Source organism: Nyctereutes procyonoides, unplaced genomic scaffold (genome assembly GCF_905146905.1).
Source record: "Nyctereutes procyonoides isolate TBG_1078 unplaced genomic scaffold, NYPRO_anot_genome, whole genome shotgun sequence".
NCBI lineage: Eukaryota > Metazoa > Chordata > Mammalia > Carnivora > Canidae > Nyctereutes > Nyctereutes procyonoides.
This window is the reverse complement of record NW_026575147.1, coordinates 53189-72844: the sequence shown is the minus strand read 5'-3', so window position 1 is coordinate 72844 and position 19656 is coordinate 53189. Positions and strand designations below refer to the sequence as shown.

The window sequence follows — 19656 nt, the reverse complement described above, 5'->3', positions numbered from 1 at the left end:
GAGGGGGGCACTTGGTGGGATGAGCACTGGGTGTTATGCTAGATGTCGGCGAATTGAACTCCAATAAAAAAAATTAAGAAAAAAAAAAAGAACTGTTACTCCTGATGTACTGGACATAGGTATGAAGGGAGGCGGGGGTGAGACAAGCGGAGGGTGTACCTAGGGCTGCCTACTTGGAGGGAGCCTGGGAGGACCCTGCCCCGCCCCGGGGGGGGGGTATCCGGACTGCTGGGGAGGACCCTCTGGAGTGAGGGCCAAGCGAGAGGCCCTGGCTTGCAACAGCATGAGTTGAAAGGGGCACCTGGGGAAGGGCAGCCTTGCGCAGACACCACCGCTGACCTCTCTCTGCCCCCTCCCTCGCCAGAGGGGACCCGCCCTCTCCTCACCACCGCTGAGATCTCAGCCAGGAGGGGGCGCTGCTGACCACCATCTGGAGGGAGTGGGGCGAGGAATGGCTCGTGTTCTGAGCAGAACTCCTGCGTGGAATCCCTGACAGCCAATTCCTCAGAATGTGACTGTATTCGCAGGCAGGGCCTTTAAGGAGGTGATTAAGGTAAAATGAAGCTGTTAGGGTGAGCCCTGATCCAATCTTCTAAGAAGAGGAAATTTAAAAACAGTGACAGACTAGGATTGTGTGCACACAGGGGGCGGCCATCTGAAGCCAAAAAAAGAGATTTCTGGGGAAACCAAACCTACCAACACCTTGATTTTGGACTTCTGGCCTCCAGAACTGTAAGAACATACATTTTTATTGTTCAAGTGCCCAGTCTGTGACATTTTGTGATGGCAGCCCAAGCTGACTAGTACAGAAGGGGAAGGAAGGGTCCACAGGGGAGAAGCAGCTCCGGGAGAGAGAAGGGGCTGTGCTCCTGCCCCCAAGGTGGGTCTTACAGGCATGGTTGTGGCCTGTGCCTCCAGCCCCTCCGACCTGACATTATGATTGATTCCACCGTCTCCCTCCCCAAGACCTCCAAATGCCCACTGGGAAGGCACTGAGCATTAAGCCTAATCACCCTTCCTGGGGCTGCTGGAGTAATCTTCTCTTCTCCTTCTTCTCTGCCCCAAGACTGTGGGGGAAACACCCAGGATGGCTTCTGTGGCTCAAAGTGCCTGGCCAGCACCCCCTCCCTCATGTCTGACACAGCCCCAACCACAACAAGATGCCCGCAGAGCCGGGTGCCAAGTGTCCATTGAGCGGGCCAGGCCAGGAACATGGTAATAGCCATGCCAGGGGCCTCTGGAGCGTCCCAGGAGACAGCCCACCCTGGTGCCCAGGCAGCCCCATGGGAGTCTCCCAACCAGGATAGAAGCACAGGAAGATTACTTGCTGATGGGTCGTCCAGCAGGGGCGTGCTCTACCTCATATCCTTCTCGCCGCAAGACATCTAGCACCGTGTTGTTGCCCATGAAATGACCTAGAGTAAGAAAAATGATAAGAAACACGGCAGCTCCTGTGATTACTAAACATACCCCCAAACACACACCCCAGAACAAAGAAGTAACCCCGCCAGCCCTCCGTCCCTACTCCAGACCAGGAGAGTTCCAGAGAGGCAGTCAGGCCTCCCAACCGCCCTCCAGGCAGGCAGGGAGGGATAAGCAGCATTCAGAGATGAGGACACAGAGGATCAGATGGGTGCAGTGCGCTGCCCAGAATCACACAGTAAGGGGACAGCCTAGACACCAAATCCCAACCTTGCACCTCTGAATGCAGTGTTAACAATCCTGACCATTCCCCTCATTTATACAAGCAAACCACCTGTGAGACCCGAGCCCCCTTCTGCCCCATACATAATGATAAGTGCACAGTGAAAACCTCCGTTTAGCAGAAGCCACCACACCTGGAAACCTCAATCTGAATTTTATTTCACTTTTTCCCTTTTAATAAAAAAAACCCACAAAGATCAGAGAAGTTTACAGTGACATCTTAAACATTTTAAAGGCCAAAAGTAGACCTTGAGATTAACCTTCTTTCCTTTCAGGTTGGTTTCAGATTTTGGGCTTTTTTTTTTTTTTTTTTAAGTAGGCTCCACACTCAGCATGGAGCCTGACACAAGGCTCTAACTCATGAGCCTGAGATCAACACCTGAGCTGAAATCAAGAATCAGATGCTGAACCAACTGTACCATCCAGGCGCCCCTCCCCATCCTGAGCATCAGAACCGACATGATCCTCCAGGCTCATATGTCCTTCTCTGTGACAATGTATGGCACTTTAATGTTCTCAATGGCTCATTAAATTGCAGTAAACCATCGTGTGATTGGGCAAAACTTTAGAGGGATTGTTATTATCTCTACTTTAAACTGAAAAACAGGGAAAACGGGTTGGGGACTTCACTTAAGCAGCAGCAGAGTCCATGCAATTTTGACACCTTGATAGCCAATAATCAGAGACTGGGACAGTGAATAAAGGTACATCCACGCTGCAGGAGAGGCGACGTGCAGTCTGTAGGTCTCTCCCGTGTCCTGTTGCCACAGCTCTAGGAAGCAGGGTAAACCTGGATCAGCCTCTGGGAGCCTGGGGATCCTGAGGGTGGTGACTGTGGCAGAAAGTACTAGGCTGTACTACATTCTTGGATTCAACTGTAGAGTCTCTGACCCCAAGATTGATGAGGGGCAACTGGCTCAGATGAAAGGGACATTGGCAAGGCCCCCATCGGCCCTGGCGCAGAAGTGCAGTAAACTCATGTGCAGATTATGCCTGGGGGCACCTGGGTGGCCTAGCTGGTTAAACCTCCAACTCCTGGTTTTGGTTCAAGTCATGATCTCAGGCCAGTCTGTTTGTCCCTCACCCTTCCCCTTCCTCCCTACCTGCCACTACCCCCACCCCCCTACCCCTGCTCCTGTGCATGCACTCTGTCTCTCAAATAAGTAAATAAATAAAAGATGATGCCTAGACTAGGGGGTGGAAGGAGGCGGGGTGGCTACTGAGCTTGCAGAGTGCTGCTGGGACCCTCACTCCCTCAACCATTACCACCCCCACCCAGCAGGGAGTGATCACAGAAAGTAGCTAACATTCACTGAGCATTAGGAGGTACAGTGCTTTACACATCACCTCCCCCCCCTCAACAACCCTATAAGGGTTATTATTATCCCCATTTTATAGGTGAGGAAGAGGCAGGCAAGATGAAGTCGACCGCATCTCGAACCCCAGTGGTCTGGCTCCAGAGTCCACACTCTCAACCAAGTAGCAATGAAAACAGTATTTGTCAGGTGAACGAACTGCCCCGATTACCAATGCTTTCTCATCGCAGAACCAAGCTATTCTGTTTGACTTAATTTTCCTCCTACTCCAAAGCTCCATTTCTCATCTCTAAATTTTATCTCCAGACCCTCACGACAAAAGTTCTGTTTGCTTTTAAACTCTGGAGGTTTTGGCTTTGGGTGATCTTTTGCAATTAAAAGTTTGTGAACCACAGACTTTTTACATTTTAAACCACTAAAGCTAAGTGTCCAGAGGAATTTCTGTGGTTCCCTCTGGTCAACACAGCCTTCAGAAGGCAGGAGGACAAATGTATTCAGGCAATGGAAAAAGCAGCCCCAGGAAGAGAATTTAGCACTAGCAGACACCCAGGCCACGCCCCACCCCCAAATCCCCAGCAGCTGCAAGACCTCCACCCAGCGCAGTGGCAACATGATGAGCTGTGCACAGAGAATCCGGCAAGCCCTAAAGCTGCAGTCTCACCTGTGCCATCTGTCCAGCAGAGTCCCCACCCAGAGAGCCTGCCCCACCATCTGCTCTAATCAACCTGCCAGCCAACCTGCTGCCCAGCCTCACACCACAGGGTGGGTCACGGTCATCTCAGAGCAGCCACTTTTCCTCTCACCCAGTGCCCCACTGTCCACCACTGGACATCAGGAAAGCTTTTGAGATGTCAACTGAGTCTAGCAGAAGTGGAAAGCAAAAGCTGCCACCTCAGGGGTCGGAACCTTCCATCCTGGAGGAGCCAGCACAGCCTCTGGGATAAAGCCACCAGCTCTGTGTCCTAACAGAGGGCCACCGTCACCCCCTACCCCCCACCGCAGGCACCATGAGGGCTTCTGGGACCTAACTCCTGTTTAGTTCCTGCAGGGCCAGAGCTAACAGCTTTGCTGAGACAGGCCGGACAAGGACACCATATAACACAGAACAGTGCGCAATCCAAATTCAGAACGTGAGACTCAGGGAAAAGGAAAACCATTCATTCACACAACTCAAAGGGACTGACCAACTGTCAAAGGCAGAAACTGTTCATTTTTCAGTGAAATGTAGAGCCCAACCTTTCATTTTCTCCACAACAGTTTTATTTGAGTATAATTTACACACACAAAAAAAATCATCCTGTTTCTTCAAGTCTATTGTTTTAGCAATCTCTCCACCCAACAGGGGGCTCGAACTCATGACTTGGAGATCAAGAGTCACATGCTTTTCCGAATGGGCCAGTCAGCTGCCCCTAAAATTCACCCTTCTAGTGTACAATTCAGTGATTATGTTTTGAATATTCACAAAGTTGTGCAACCATCACCACTATCGAATTTTAAAACATTTTCATCAGCTGAGATTTTGATAACATTACATTGACTATACAGATCAATTTGGGGGAATATTGTTATTTTAACAACATTTATCAAATCTTTCAATTCATGACCATAAGAGGTCTTTCCATTTTCTTAGGTTTTCTTTGACTCCTTTCAATGACTTTTTTAGTTCTCATACATCTTATGTGTCACTTGTTAGATTTAGTACTAAGTATTTTTTTATGTTTTTTAAGGGAACTGGTTTCTTAGCTGCATTTTCAAATTACTCACTGTTAGAGTACAGAAACACAACTGATTTTTATATATTAATCTTGTATCCTGCCTTCTTGTACCCTTGGTTATTAGTTCTAATAGTTTTTTGAGGGAATTACCTACAGTCTTCTACAAAACCATGTCACCTGAGGGAAAAAAAAAAGAGAGTTTTACTTCCTCCTTTCCAATTTGAATGCCTTTTATTCCTTGCCTAATTTTCCTGGCTAGAACTTTCACTCAGCACATTGTTGAAGAGATGTGCTAAGAGGAGCCATCAATGTCTTGTTCCTCATCTTAGGGGGAACTGCTCCCATCTTTTACCATTGAATATGCTAATGTGGGGTTTTCATACTAACCCTGTAACAGGCTGATGAAGTTCCCTCCTAGCCCAATTTTGATGAGTGTGCTTATCATGAAAGAATGTTGCACTTTATCAATGGCTTTTTCTAGATCTATTGAGAGCATCATGTGGTGATTGTCCTTTAGTCTACTAATATGGGGTATTACCTTAACTGACTTTCAGATGTTGTGGAAATGGTCCCCCAAAGTACATCTGCATCTTATTTACTGGAACCTGTTAATGTTATCTTATATGGAAAAAAAAAGATTTTGCAGATGTAATACATCTAAGGATCTTGGGATCAGGTGATAATTATACTGGACCTCTCACTCAGCCCAGGTTTATGAAGCTAGTGGAAGAACTGAAAGGAGAAGGCCGAGGCCAGCACACTACCCAGCCTCAGGCATTACTGTCTTTAATTCTGGAGGGTGCAAAGCTGTGATAGAATCACTCAAGAAGAGGAGATAATTTCTTTCAAAAAGCCCACAAGAGGGCAGCCCGGATGGTTCAGGGGTTTAGCACCGCCTTCGGCCTAGGGTGTGATCCTGGAGACCCGGGATCAAGTCCCACGTCAGGCTCCCTGCATGGAGCCTGCTTCTCCCTCTGCCTGTGTCTCTGCCTCTCTCTCTGTGTGTATTCTCATGAATAAATAAAATCTTAAAAAAAAAAAAAGCCCACAAGAGGAAATCATTTTCCCAGTCTGTTTCCATGTGTACTATTAGTAGTTGGTAATAGCTGATATGTCAGCCCAAGGCCTTCCACCTGGGAGGCTCATCATCAGAGAGGAGAGGGAAGATAAATTTTATTTGGAAGTTCAAAGAGTGAAAGGTACCAGAAAGAAGTTGGGATTAAGTGACGAGTTCAGAAGAAAGAAATGCCTTCCCAGCTTCCAGGGGACTGTGTCACGAGCACCATGTGGAGAGAGAACTACGGTGATGTCACAGGTACCAGCCTGCTCAGCAAAGTTCCAACCGTGCTGGATACTCAGGCAGCAGCTGGAGCTACTTCACAAGTGAAATAAGTCAAAGAAGGTGGCTGCCACTCATCTCATCTCCTACCAGGGGCCCACCTCAGCATTCCCTCCCGTGGGAGGAGCATCGGAGCCCAGCGTCCCATCAGAGGTAACCTGCGACTCACCTGCTCCAAAGGCAAAGAAAAAGCCTTTATCGGGAAACTCTTCCAAAAGGGCCTTCACCCGCTTCCCCATTCTCTCATTCCGCTTGTAGATAAGTTCTTGGCGGAAGTAGCTGTCAATCTCCTGGGCAGTGACCCGCTCCTGAGGTGGCAGCGTGGAGTTAATAAAATTGGGAACCTCCATCAAAAGAAAAAGAAAAAGAAAAGTTAGGGGCAACAGAGTTACTAACAAAGTTGCTTAATTTGAGTGCCCAATCACCCAGGCCAGGGAGGCAAGCTGCTGTCAGGGGAAGGGGGAGGCAGGCATACCCACCACTCTTGGAGTCTCCCACCTGCTACTTCTTCAAACTGTGATATCATTCTCTGTAACCCAAGCACAAGCATAGTCGATGATGTGCACTGAAAGAACTCTTGGGCTATTTTAAACAGTGCTTCTGCTCTATTTAAATGAGAGTGCTTAAAAAAGAATAAAGAATGAATGAATGAACGAATGAATGAATGGGAGTGCTTGACGCCATGTGTTTGTATAAGGAGACCGTATCTTTGCCTAGCACATCCATAGCTTTTACTTGTTTGATCCTCACATGCTTTCTTCAGGAAAATAATTTTACATAATCATACAGTTTAGAATCAATAATTCTGACTCTACTACCAAATACAGGGAATGCCTCTAACCATTCAACCGTTTCCCAAATTCCACACATGGTAATTGTAATTATTTCTCCAATTCCCATGTCCCCCTCTTGTTTTCTCCAATGTTCTTTGCCCTCTTGGCAAATATTTCACCTGGTTCTGGTACACGTGTAAGCCAATTTCAGTATTTTGGCTAACAACAGGGCGCTCTTAGACCAAGGTTGTGACAGTCAGGGGTGGTGCTTGCAGGAGACTCTAGATGAGGTGTAGGTGAGGTGAGGGGTAAGTGAAGTGACATACTGAGTTCTCTCCCCACCCCATCTGGATTCCCTCCTCCTAGGCATGTGCTCTCTCCTCTACCCAGGGATTTATCAAAGTTAACCATTTACAAGGTTTCCTCAGTTATAAAACAGGGTAACCACCCTGGCTGCTTCTCCCACTTGCACAGTAGCCACTCCAAGACCTTCTGAAAGTCCTCATTCTGTAACGTAGCCATCAAGTTCCATTTCACAGACAACAGATCCCTTTTCGCTATTTCCTTGAAATGATATTTTTTTTCATCTTCAAACTCAAAGCCTTCCTTTTCTCCTTTATCAACTTTTTAAAAATCATGTCATTTATGTAAGATCCTTCTGTCCATTTCCTCACACATCCCTCTCTTCAGCACAGCACTTCCTTTGTACCAGCCCCTCCCCACAGGCAGCCCTGGGTGTGCAGGGGGATGTCCCACTGCCACCCTGCTCTCACCCTCAGCCCGACCAGTCCGGCTCTCCTGGCACCACAGCTGGCACATCCCCAGTACCCCCACACCACTGGTCGGGGCCCTGTGAGCAGCACAGGTCTGAAGGAGCCACAGGAAAGGGTAGCATAAGATACCTACCCCTGACCGCCCCGCCAACCTTCCCATTTGCCCATATAACTTCCAAATCTCCTGTCCATGTTAGCTGTTCCTGCAATTTCAAATTTTAATTCCCCAGTTGACCTTGACTTGTCTCCCAACTTCCCCCACACCCACCAAGAGTTCACAGAAGAGCTGTCATCACCATAAACTCTACTATTCCTTCATTAGTGTATTCTTGTTCCCCCTTCTCCTTGCTTGCTTTGCCTGGGTTTGACTTCCTCCAATTCTAGGCTCTCTGGAAAGCTCACTCTATCTTTTGACACTTGCACTGCTGAGGCCAGATGCAGCCTCTACTGTCCCACTCCCCAGGCCGCCATTCCTTTTCCAACTCTTACATTCACGCATATTTCCTTATGACAGAGGCCCTGGGTCTAACAGACCCCCAGCATCCCTCACACCATCCTCTTACATGAGGGCACTGGTCCTGGTGCTGGAGACAGCACACTCCCCATCTCAGAAGCTCAGCTGGCATTTGCCACTGCCACGTGGTCTTAGTGGGGGGAGGGAAGGAAACTATGGTTTGTTCCCTGGGAAGCTTGTTGATAAAGAGAAACAAATATCCCTCTGTAGGGAGGCTGCACTCCTCTGAGCTTCCTTCCCCTTGACAGCCCACAGGTAAAGCCTGTCCCGTGTGTCACTCACTGCACCAGCTCTGCCATGAACACATCCAAACCCATCATGTTCATGTGTCCTGGAAGCCATTGCAAGCTGCAGCCCAGGTTCTATTCCAGCATTTCCCGGAAGTGCTACCGGAGTCAGCCAGGGAGCTTTCGCACTCAGATCCCTTCCCTGCTCTAGAGGACGCCCGGGGTCATGAGGCCTGACACTGGATCCTTTGAAGCTTCATCCTTTGCCTGGGATCCAAGAATTAACTCTTATCAATGCCCCTCAGTTCCCACGTATCATGAAAAATGTATGTTAGCTGCAGTAGCTACTTCAACATCTAAACCTGTCCAATTAAAAAAATAAATAAAATAAAAACAAATAAACCTGCCCAAGTTTATTTTTAGAGCCCTTTATGACCTCAATCCTTTGTACACAGAAGGTCCAGGTGTCAGCAGGTAATGTCTCTCTTCTTGTGTCTAAATGCACGCCGAGCTGGGCAGAGGACAGGAGCCCTCACCTGGGAGCTGTCATGGCTGAAAATGACGGAGCTGAGGTCCCCACACTTATAGTGCTTGATGAGATCCTCCGTTGTGTAGGGGATCTGAAGGCTGCCTGCTCGGAGGCTCTCCTGCTGTAGGAGGGTCTGGTTCAAAGCAAAGAGGACCTACGGAGAGAAAACACAGGGCCCTCTTAAGTCCACAGACACAGCAATCATTAGCTGCCATCTTATTTCTTTTGTCCATGGTTGGTAATGGCCTCATGTCCAGGCTTGAGTAAGGACATGGACACTGCTGATAAAAAAAAAAAGGGGGGGGACCACAAATCCCCAGATGTGTCCAAAGCAAAGGAGACAGTCCTGCCCAAGCTGGCCCCTTGTAGGTCACATTGGAGGAAGCACCTTAAGATGGACACAGACCATCTAGAGGTATCCCCTGAGAGTCACCAAGGGCTAAAGAGATGAGAAGGGCTTGAGATGGACGTCTGAAAAAGCTGGAGAGGAAAGGCAGGAGGCAGCTGGGGACACGCAGATAGACCCATGCGATGACAGCTTCACTTACGCAAAGGACTGGACAGGAATATACGCATGACATACCCGAGTCTACTCTAACCATCAGTGTGGCATCCGCTGGCTTATGGAGTCACTGGGTCAGTGGAATGTTTTTGGTTTTTTGTGGTTTTTTTTTTTTTTAGTGGAATGTTAATAGAAGTTATGGAAAAGGAGGAAACGAGGGCTAAACAAAATTGAACAGGTTAATGTGTACCGGATTTCTCAGAGTCTCTGATGTACTCATGTGAGCTGCAGTTCTTCCCAAAGGGAGAGTGTGCCAGGCTTCCCAAGTTTATTTGAGGCACACGTAACAACAAAAGAGTTCACTGGACCATCCTTTGGGAAAATCCAGCTTAAAGTAATTTCACAAAACAGTGGATTCTCCATAGCACCGGAGTGCTGGGAGGTGGGATCCTGGCACCAGGTGGGACCGGGGCTGGCCACCCTCCACAAGACTCCTGACGACACTGAAGATGCCGCGGTACTTTCTCTCGCTCTCCCCAGGGATGGGTGCATACATAGCACCTTCCACGGGCCCTTCCACCGGCCACCCCAGTCATCGGTGTGCAGATACTGCCTGGCTGGCGTATTCCCTCCCCTTCTGCTGAAAAGCAGATGAGCGGGGTCCATCTGAGCACTCTGGGAGCTCTGCAGCAGGAAGTTTTCTTCAGTTCTCCGGAAAGGACATATCATGTGTCTCAAGTCAACAAATGACCCCATGCAGGCCCAACCCCCTAACTTTTCTCTTGTTACACATTCTCCTCCTCATTCTGAGCAGCAAAGAGGCAGGGAGGCTTGCTGGGTTGCTTGCCACAGGCCACGGCGGCACACGCTTGCTGTACGCCCTCCTCCTGTGGCCCTGTGGCCCTTGGTTACTCTGATACTGGCTGTCCCTGTCCTGGGGCCTTAACCAAAGGCAGCAGGGGCAGGTCCATCTGTAAAACCCCTCCTCTCCTCTCCAAATGTCCCTCTCCTATCTGTTGGGCCTAGACCTTCTGGGCCATGCCCTGTCCCCACCCCTCTACTGATGACATGAGGTGACAGAGAGACAGATACACCCAGATGCATGTCCACAAATTATGGTCTGTGGAAACTCAGTCTTCTACAAAGCTGAATCTCTGGATTCTAAAGCCACACTATCAGGACCTCTTCACCACCCCTGGGAATGGCTAAAGGATTAGCTGGAGGAACAAAGTTTGGAGAGGAGGGGGAGGGGCAGAATGTCTGCAGGGCCCCAGGCCAAGTCTCACACGTACTCTCAACGTCTCATCTAAACCAGGTTCTCAAGCTCCTCAAGCTCTGCTTGGCTCATAAACACATGCTGATGGATTCTGCTCTTCTCCTAAAGGCACTCAGGGCAAGCCCAGGTATCTGTTGCTTGCAGACCTTCCTCCAAGAGTTTCCATTGACTTCAAAATGCTTTTCTGAAGGTATTCTTGGTATTTAGAGAAGACTGAGTCACCCATGCTTGTGGACAGGCCGATCTGCAAAGTGGAGAAGACTTTGCGGCCCACACAGCGGGTAAAATCAGACCTTTGGTTATTCAGTCCCTTATGTGGTCAAATGTCATTGACCCTAAAGACATTTCACCTGTTCATAACAAGCTTCCAAAACCTTGCCAGGATGTTTGCCTTTGCTTCTTAATGTTTACTTTTTTTTTTAAGATTTTATTTATTTATTCATGAGAGACGCAGAAAGAGACAGAGACATAGGTGGAGGGAGAAGCAGGCTCCATGCAGGGAGCCTAATTTGAGACTCCACTCCAGGACTCCGGGATCACAACATGAGCTGAAGGCAGACACTCAACCACTGAGCCACCCAGATGCCCCTTACGTTTACTTCAGATGATCAAGCTCCATGCAACCAGGGGCAGGGACTTAGAGACACTGCTGGAGATGCCTTCTTTGGGGCAAACCAGCAGGGGGGCCTTCTGTGTCCACCCCCATAACTAGTAACTACCCACTGTTCCTCTGCAGGAAATCTCGAGGCCTCAGAACACAAGTCAGGGAGCACAAAACAATACACAGCCCCAAAGTCAGCTTTCTAAAACTGTGGAGATCCAAACCTAGCTGCCTCAGATACTACTTTGGCATCTCAAAAGGCCCCACAGTCTGCCAGAATTAATGACTATTGGTCATTCTTATGTAATTTATTCTCCTTGCTGTGCTTGGCAAAGTCTGAGCCAGCCTGACAAATTCAGGGTATCAGGATGTGACTCACAGATTAGCAAATTCCTTAGCAACAGCGATATTGGGTTACATTAACCATAGAGGCCTCTTCCAGGTTTATCCTGATGGGGTGTGGTCATTGACCTGGTCTCCTAGCCTTATAGGATCACATCTGGTACTGTTCCTGGGCAGCCAAAAAGCCCAGGTACAATGGGCAGCCTGTCCAACTGAGAGCCAAGGCAGCCGACCAGGAAGGGAAGGCAGGCAAAGGAGCAACACAGGGTCCTGGCTGAGTGGCCTCGGCCACGCAAGCTCCCCATCACGTGACCCCTAACCAGCTCCCTGCCACCCGCCCCTCCTCCCCTCTGTCCAGTCCCCTTCTTTGGAGTCTCTGCTACATTTTCTCACATGCTCTATCAGTTTCCTGCGGCTGCCATAACAAAGGACCACAACCTGGGAGCTTCAACAACGGAAATGTATTGTGTCACAGTTCTGGAGGCCAGAAGTCCAAAATTAAGGTGCTGGCAGGTCCATGCTCCCCCTGAAGGGGGAAGGGAAGGATCCGTTCTACATCTGTCTCCTGGCTTCTGGGCCTTCCTTGGCTTGTGGCTGCAGAACTCCAGTCTCCATGTGGTGTACTCCCCATGCATGTGTGTGTCCACATTTCCCCTTTGTATAAGGGCACAGTCATGTTGGACGAGCGCCCACCCCAATGACCTAATCTTAGATCATCTGAAAAGACCCACTTTCCAAATAAGGTCACATTATCAGGTCCCGTGGGTTAGGACTTCAATGTAAGCATTTGGAGACACAAGTCAAAACATGTCAGTCTTAGCTTACTTTTTTTAGTAGTTCATATGAATACAGTAGAAATTTCCAACAGTACTAAGAAAAAAGGCTCCCTCCTATTCCTATACCCCAACCCCCCCTCCCTAAAAACCACCACTGCAGCCAGTGGCTTGGGTATCTTTCCAGGGACAGTCTTTGTGTAAAAGGTGACAGACAGACTGATGACACATGATAGGCAGACAGACAGAGAAGTATGGAGATAGCTCCTCCGTTTTTCTGTTTGTGCTCCTGTTTGTGCCTTCAAGCACTCAAATAAATGCCTTTCCATGAACGAATACTGAAGCTACACATTATACCATAAGACAAAAAGTCATGGAAGAGAAAGCCAGAGCTTGGCAAACAGGGCTATCCTCCATCGTTCCTAAAGTACAGGCAGCCTGAGACCTCCCAATCCATAAAATAAGATTAGTGACTATGGGGAAATCTTCGTGGCTCAGTGGTTGAGCATCTGCCTGTGGCTCAGGTCATGAGCCTCCCCTCCCCTGAGGGCAGCCTGCCTCTCCCTCTGCCTATGTCTCTGCCCCTCTCTCTGTAGCTCTCAAGAATAAATAAATAAAACCTTTAAAAAGAAAAAAAAAAGATTAGTGACTATGGCAAATCACAAAAAAAGGAAATTTCTGACTGGTAAAAGGGACAAAATGAAGGTTTCCTACAGCCTTTCCAGTGAGAAAGCAGACTGGATGCAGAAGCCCCAAAGGCACCCCAGAGATGTCTCCAATTGCCCCCAGTCCAAAGCTGCCCTAGTGTGGCAGGATTGTGGAGCCCAACCGCCAAGAAAGAGTTCTTGAGATGCTGCACAGTGCCACTTAGAACATGTATTTAAGTAGCACGGGGACATGACCCGCAGGCCCAGAAAGCTGCACATTCTCTGTATGAAGCTGGCGGTTATATGCTTAGTACTCAAGGAGGAAGGCGACGTGCAGGGAGTATGAGATTCTAAACATCTGCGAATTTACACTCAGAAAAAATACTTTCGTAGGATTTCTATGGTGCTTATCATTCAGTTCACTATTAACTATCGGTGAGATCTACAGGCAGTCATGAGACCCTTTATGAATGTAGCAACCCTTTATGACCCTTTATGGATCAGCATGTATCTGATCCTTATTGAAAACTATGTAGGGTATAGATCAGCTTCTGGGCTAAAGGTGAACATTTTTCCACTTCTCTCATCTTCAGAACCTCTACTATAGGCTCAGGCTGACACAAGCAGGCCCCGAGGAGAAATCCAGGCACAATTCTACAGATGAAGATTTCAGACAATCCTGCAAAGACTCAGGTTCATTTCTCCAAGATCTCAGATAAGCCTTGTCCTCCAGACACTCAAATGACTTGGTTTTCCCATGAACCTTTAAGCCAGTGTTTTCCAAACCACAGATTGCAACTCATTATCCACCACTTCTTGTTGACATAAATCGTGGCATGCTCTACCCACTGCTCTGGAGCTTGCTTATTTCTTTTAATCTTGCGTATCCGTCCATATACAGTGCATCCAGGTCTGTTCCATGCTTTGTAACAGCTCCACATAAGTCGGTGCAACTGCCCCCTTATGGGCACCTTTTGTCATTACAGCTACGGTAGCCAGAACCGCCACCTACCTTCACCTGCAGGTGACTCCACGTGCTGGCAGGGCTGAGAGTCACTGATGGAATTAAGTCAGGGTTGGAGCTTCAAGAACCTTAATAAGTGAATAGCAAACACATCCAGTTCTTTGAAACATGAACCGTCTCCAGAGAGCCATTGGTGTGCACTGCCCTGCACTCAATTCCTGGCTCAGTTCTCTGACCCTGAATGACAGTTCTCCCCACCATAGTTTTTGGAGTCTGACTCATATCCTCACCAGGAAGGATGTGGGCTATGGGACCAGCATGCTTCTGAAACAGCATTGCTTCTACAGATTTTTCAGGCAAACAAAACTGTGACCGAACCTAGAAACTAGCACCTAAAACACCATTTCAGAAGAAACGCACATTCTAAATTCTCAACTCCAGCTTTTGGAGTGCTCGGGTAAGTTCCAAGAATTATGCCTCCTGTATGGTTACTATCTTGCCAAGCTCCTTGCACTGATGTAGAGCAAAAAATTCTCTTAAAAGTTCTTGAGTGGGAGATACTTTACAAAGATCCCTGTCACTCCTCTGAGGGCAAAGCAAGAGGCATTAGTGAGAAGAGGACAGAAGGTGGAGGCAGTAGGATATGAGGACATGGGAACCTGGAGGAGCTCAGCAAAGTCATTAGCATGATGGACTTAGGTTACAATTATAATAATAATAACAGCAGCAGCCCCTCCCCAACCCCCACAGAGGGAGTCTAGGTGGAGGTGGAAGTCCCAGAGATGTACCCTCACAGTCACCACCTAGCCTGAGCTACAGGTTTCCCTGCCGTTATAAAAAGGTGGTGCCTTGGGCAGCCCGGGCTCAGCGGTTTAGTGCCACTTTCAGCCCAGGGCCTGATCCTGAAGACCCGGGATCGCGTACCACGTCAGTCAGGCTCCCTGCATGGAGCCTGCTTCTCCCTCTGCCTGTGTCTCTGCCTCTCTCTCTCTCTCTCTCTCTCTCTCTCTCTCTATCTATCTCTCATGAATAAATGAATAAAATCTTTGAAAAAAAAAAGCGGTGCCAAGAGCTGTGAATCTGTTACAGCGGCACCTGGCCCATAGCGGCCACATCATGGGTGTGCTCCGCACCTCCCAGGGGACCTGCAGCAACAAGAATACAAGCAGAGCACATACTCAAGGACAGATCATAGTTTGAGAGCAACATTATCCTGATCAGCAAAAGAGAAAGGACTGCTGTGCACAACACATCACAAATGGGGACCATGGGCATGGCATCCATCAGCCCACCCTCCATGCCCATGAAAAGCATGCTCATGACCATGAAAAGCATGCTACCCATGCCACCAGAGGTCACCAGCAGAAGGACCAAAGGCCCCAAGGCCTCAGAGCTAACCAGGCTACTGCGCTTGAACCTTTCAAGATTTCCGTCCTCAACCACATGAAATAGCAGTTACACGTGAAGCTTGTGACTGCCCATTCCTGCTCTTTTCAGGGTGTCCCTTTAGGTACACGAGAGGACTTCTTACCTGTTGGGAAAAACTCCTTTTTATCTCCTGAGGCCACCAGGGGAGGGTCCTGGCAGAACTAGGGCCCCCCAGCTGGAGGTACAATGGACATGCCTGTTTCTGTGACAGAGGACAAGCAGAGCTTAGTAGTGGCAGGTCTCAGCAAACACACAAGGTGATGGGCTCACAGTCCTTTGGGACGGATCCTGCAAAACCTTTGTTATTCTCTGAGGCTCACATTTGGAAGGCTCGGGGCCAAATAAGCCACCACTGGGAAATTTGCCACCTTGGAGAGGTTCCCAGTGCTTCTCCAGGGTGTACCAAGCCTCTCCTTTTTGAATGCTTGCTATCTCAAGGCAGGCACTCTGCTCTACTCTGGGCTGTTTTTAACCATTACAAAGTCCTTTGTTCTTGTTGAGCTCCCTGTCTCTCCATGATTGCCGTGCACTCGTTTTTATATACGTCATTACAATGTGTGTTTCCATACATGCACAATTTGTTAGCAGCCATCAAAACAGAAAATGTGTGTGTCCTACTTCTAGGAATCTCTCCTACAGAAATACTAGCCCAAGTGTGCACTGCATTAAGTGTACAAGGATGTTCCCTGGGGAACTGTAATATTGCTCTCCTTGGCACAGAATCTGGGTGACCCGGGACTTGAGAGACCCCGCTGGGGTGGCTCTCAAAGAATTTGAAGAAGCCAGTCCTACTACAAAAACGGTGGTCTCATCTCTTAGTAGAAGGGAATAATGTGTCTAAGACTGTGCCGGGGAGCAGCGAGGGGGTCATCAAGGAACCAGCAGACAGTGGCAAGTGGTTGGAGATCCCAGGTACCTAATTTCTGAGACCAAGGAGAAAGGAGACAGTAATCTTTAAAGCAGGTTAAAGAGGAGTCAGAGCAGAAAGATCAAGGCTCATAGAAGTGTCTCTAGAGAGTCATCCCAGCTTTCCTTACTACAGTTTAATTAAATAGAAAGGAAGACCAGAGCAAATAGGAATGAAACTCTCACATGTGTGTCCTAGGAGACTACTATGAGAATGTTTATAGCAAACTAATTTGAAACAACAAAACCCTGGGCACAGCTCAAATGTCCATCAAGAAGAGAACTGAAAAATTGTGGTAGATGCCACACAACAGTGAAAGTGAACGGTGGTGGGCAGCCGGGGTGGCTCAGCGGTTTAGCGCCGCCTTCAGCCCACGGCGTGATCCTGGAGACCCGGGATCGAGTCCCACGTCGGGCTCCCTGCATGGAGCCTGCTTCTCCCTCTGCCTGTGTCTCTGCCTCTCTCTCTGTATGTGTCTCTCATTAATAAATAAATGACATCTTTAAAAAAAAAGTGAACAGTGGCCACACATATTAGCATGGATGAATATGGCACAATTTTGGTCAATCAGCAAGGCACAGAAAAATGTACATAATATAGTTCCATTTATAGAACAATTCGAACACAAGGCCATACACTATCTTGTTTAAAATGCATATTTGAGGGGATCCCTGGGTGGCTCAGTGGTTTAGCGGCTGCCTTTGGCCCAGGGCGCGATCCTGGAGTCCCGGGATCGAGTCCCGTGTCGGGCTCCCAGCATGGAGCCTGCTTCTCCCTCCTCCTGTGTCTCTGCCTCTCTCTCTCTCTCTCTCTCTCTCTCTGTCTATCATGAATAAATAAATTAATTAATTTAAAAAAAATAATAAAATACATATTTGATAAAACCGTAAAGAAAAATGGGGACTTCAGGTAAGGAATGTGAAGTTTATATGGAGCAGTTATATGAACAGTAGGAATCAGGCTAAACAGAGCCTAAGTTGGTTTAAACCAACTCACAGAGCAGAAAGGCAAAAGCAGAGGAGGGTAGTAAGGTCAGGGCTCCCTCGCTTTATACTTGGACCACCCTCATAACTAGAAAACTCAAGGCTAGCCAGGGCAAATGAAAACCTCTGTTCTAACCTCTCCTGTCTTCCATCTATTTGAGCCAACACATACTCCTACCTACAGCAATGAGTAGCCAGGGGAATTCTGCATGCTGATTGGCTTAAAACCAGGATCCTGAAACAACCGCTAACGAGATTGGCTCCCGACTCAGTCACTCCAAGAGGGACACATGGAGTAAAGGTAAGTAAGATGGCAAACTACTGGATTCAGAAATAATATTAAATTTCAACGATGTCCTGGTTTCTCTTGCTAGTTTGAAAAGAATACCTAGGAATAAAGAAATCAAACAAGGCAAGAGGAACCAAGGGTGTAAAAGGGTGTCAACAGGGATGGAGTATAAGAGCATACTGAGTAGGACCAAATAAGCCCAACCACTTAGGGCAGTAGGAGCAAAGGTAACCATAAGCTTCTATCAAGTGTCTGTCATGCACTGATACTCTCGTTTGCTCCTGACTACAATCCTATGATGCTTATTTCGTCAACCCCATTTTACAGATGAGGAACTGGACTCAGAAAGGTTCAGTATCTTGCCCCAGGTCAAAAAGATAGGAAATGGGGGTGGGGAGTGCCTGGGTGGTTCAGTCTGTTAAGCCTCTGCCTTCCACTCTGGTCATGGTCCCAGGGGTCCTGGGATTGAGCCCAATTAGGCTCTCTGCTCAGTGGGGAGCCTGCTTCTCCCTCTCCCTCTGCCTGCCACTCCTCCTGTTTGTGCTCTCTCTCTCTCTCTGTCAAATAAATACAATCTTTTTTAAAAAGAAAAAAGATAAGAAATGGGGAGGGAGCCAGGATTCAAACCCAGATCCAGGGCCTTCCAAGTTCATGCTCTTTCCAGTGAGAAACTGGGTAGAAGAATAGCAGGATGGGCAGCAAGACCAGTCTTGGAAAAAAAAAAAAGACCAGTCTTGACCTCTCCAAGGTGTCCAAAGCCTACTTCTTCCAGGGCGAGGCCCAACTGCTTAGGACCCATGTACCTCTAAGCAAGGACAGCCAGCATACCTACTTTCCTGAATGTCCTATCCTGGTTATAACAGCACCACTCAGATAAAAAGATTCAGAGACAGCCTCAAAGTCAGGCTCTGTGTCTTTTAACTACTGCCCCCAACCCCCGCCCTAACTCAGAGATCACTATGTCAGGTCATTTTCCACCTATAGTGGAAAAAAATCCACAAAACCATGCTTCCTCCAAAAAAATCCAAAATCACATGCTCCCTCCTCTCCCAAACCCCTACTCAAACCACAGCCCCTGAAGGGACAGTCCTACGTAGGACATGGCTGTCCACTCCCTCCCAAGCATGCCCATGACCTAGGTGGACATCCTAGTCAATGATATAGCACCATCAGGCTTATATCCAAGGAGTACATCTACCCCACCGAATCATCCATAAGCAGAAACTGTCTAGGCCAAATGCCAACTGCTTCGTTTGGAGCATTGGTTAAGATTTCAAGAAGGGTAAGAGACAGCAGGAAGGGAAGAACTACGGAAACTTACTACAATTCTGCTAAAAATCCAATTAGCATAGAGTTTCTGACAGCACAGAGACTAAAAGGGACCTTCTTTTCCCTCTGGAAACAGAGTGAGCCGGATGGGTGTCTGCTTTCATATTGTGCTTGCCTTATACTGTCTTTAAAAAAAAAAAAAAGTATCAGGCCACCCCAAAACACGTCCTATTAGCTGAATCCTCTTCTCTCTCCTTCCAATGACACATACTCACCCCATCTGCACTGTCTTCAGAAAAATAACAAGCTGATCACCAGACAATTTACTCCAGGGTTCAAATGCCATCCTTCCTTCCTGCTACCCCCTACCCCCGCCCCGCTTCCCCCCACCCCCCATGTCTCCCCTTCCGCTCTCCCCTTGCCTCCCTACAGCCCTTCTCTCCCCCTTTCTTTCTGGGCTGTGGAAAGAATCGATTAAGCTCCCTGTCCAACATTTGCAGCATGCTTCTTTCTCTTTCCTGAGACTCCTTCAGCTGTGGGGAGACCCAGGTCCCAGTCGGGGCATTGTTGCGGGAGCCCATGGGCTGAAGGAGCAGGCGAGGGGGTTCGGTCCGGCAGATGCCTTTTTTGTCAAAGACAAAGGCCCCCCATCGAGCCTCTCCACTTTTCAGCACTTTCATCCCCCTCAGATCAAAGGGCTGCTCTGCATATGAAAGGCACCGCCCATTCTGCGGCTCCCATTAGCCCCGCACCACCCCACCAGCCTCCCGGCTCCGGGAACAAAG

At 48.3% G+C, this 19656-nt stretch overlaps 1 protein-coding gene across 2 annotated transcripts in view; it reads right to left on the bottom strand.

Annotated features, from left to right (window-relative positions):
• TRABD2A (TraB domain containing 2A) overlaps positions 1-19656 on the bottom strand; it is a 50869-nt gene that overhangs the window by 8910 nt on the left and 22303 nt on the right. Inside the window, exons 3-5 of one of the 2 annotated variants that reach the window (XM_055312522.1) lie at positions 8898-9044; positions 6244-6418; positions 1325-1415 (exon numbers count right to left, since the gene is read on the bottom strand). In XM_055312522.1, coding sequence (XP_055168497.1) covers positions 1325-1415; positions 6244-6418; positions 8898-9044 — 413 coding nt within the window. The remainder of the gene's footprint in view (positions 1-1324; positions 1416-6243; positions 6419-8897; positions 9045-19656) is intronic. The other variant, XM_055312523.1, reaches the window with a different exon arrangement.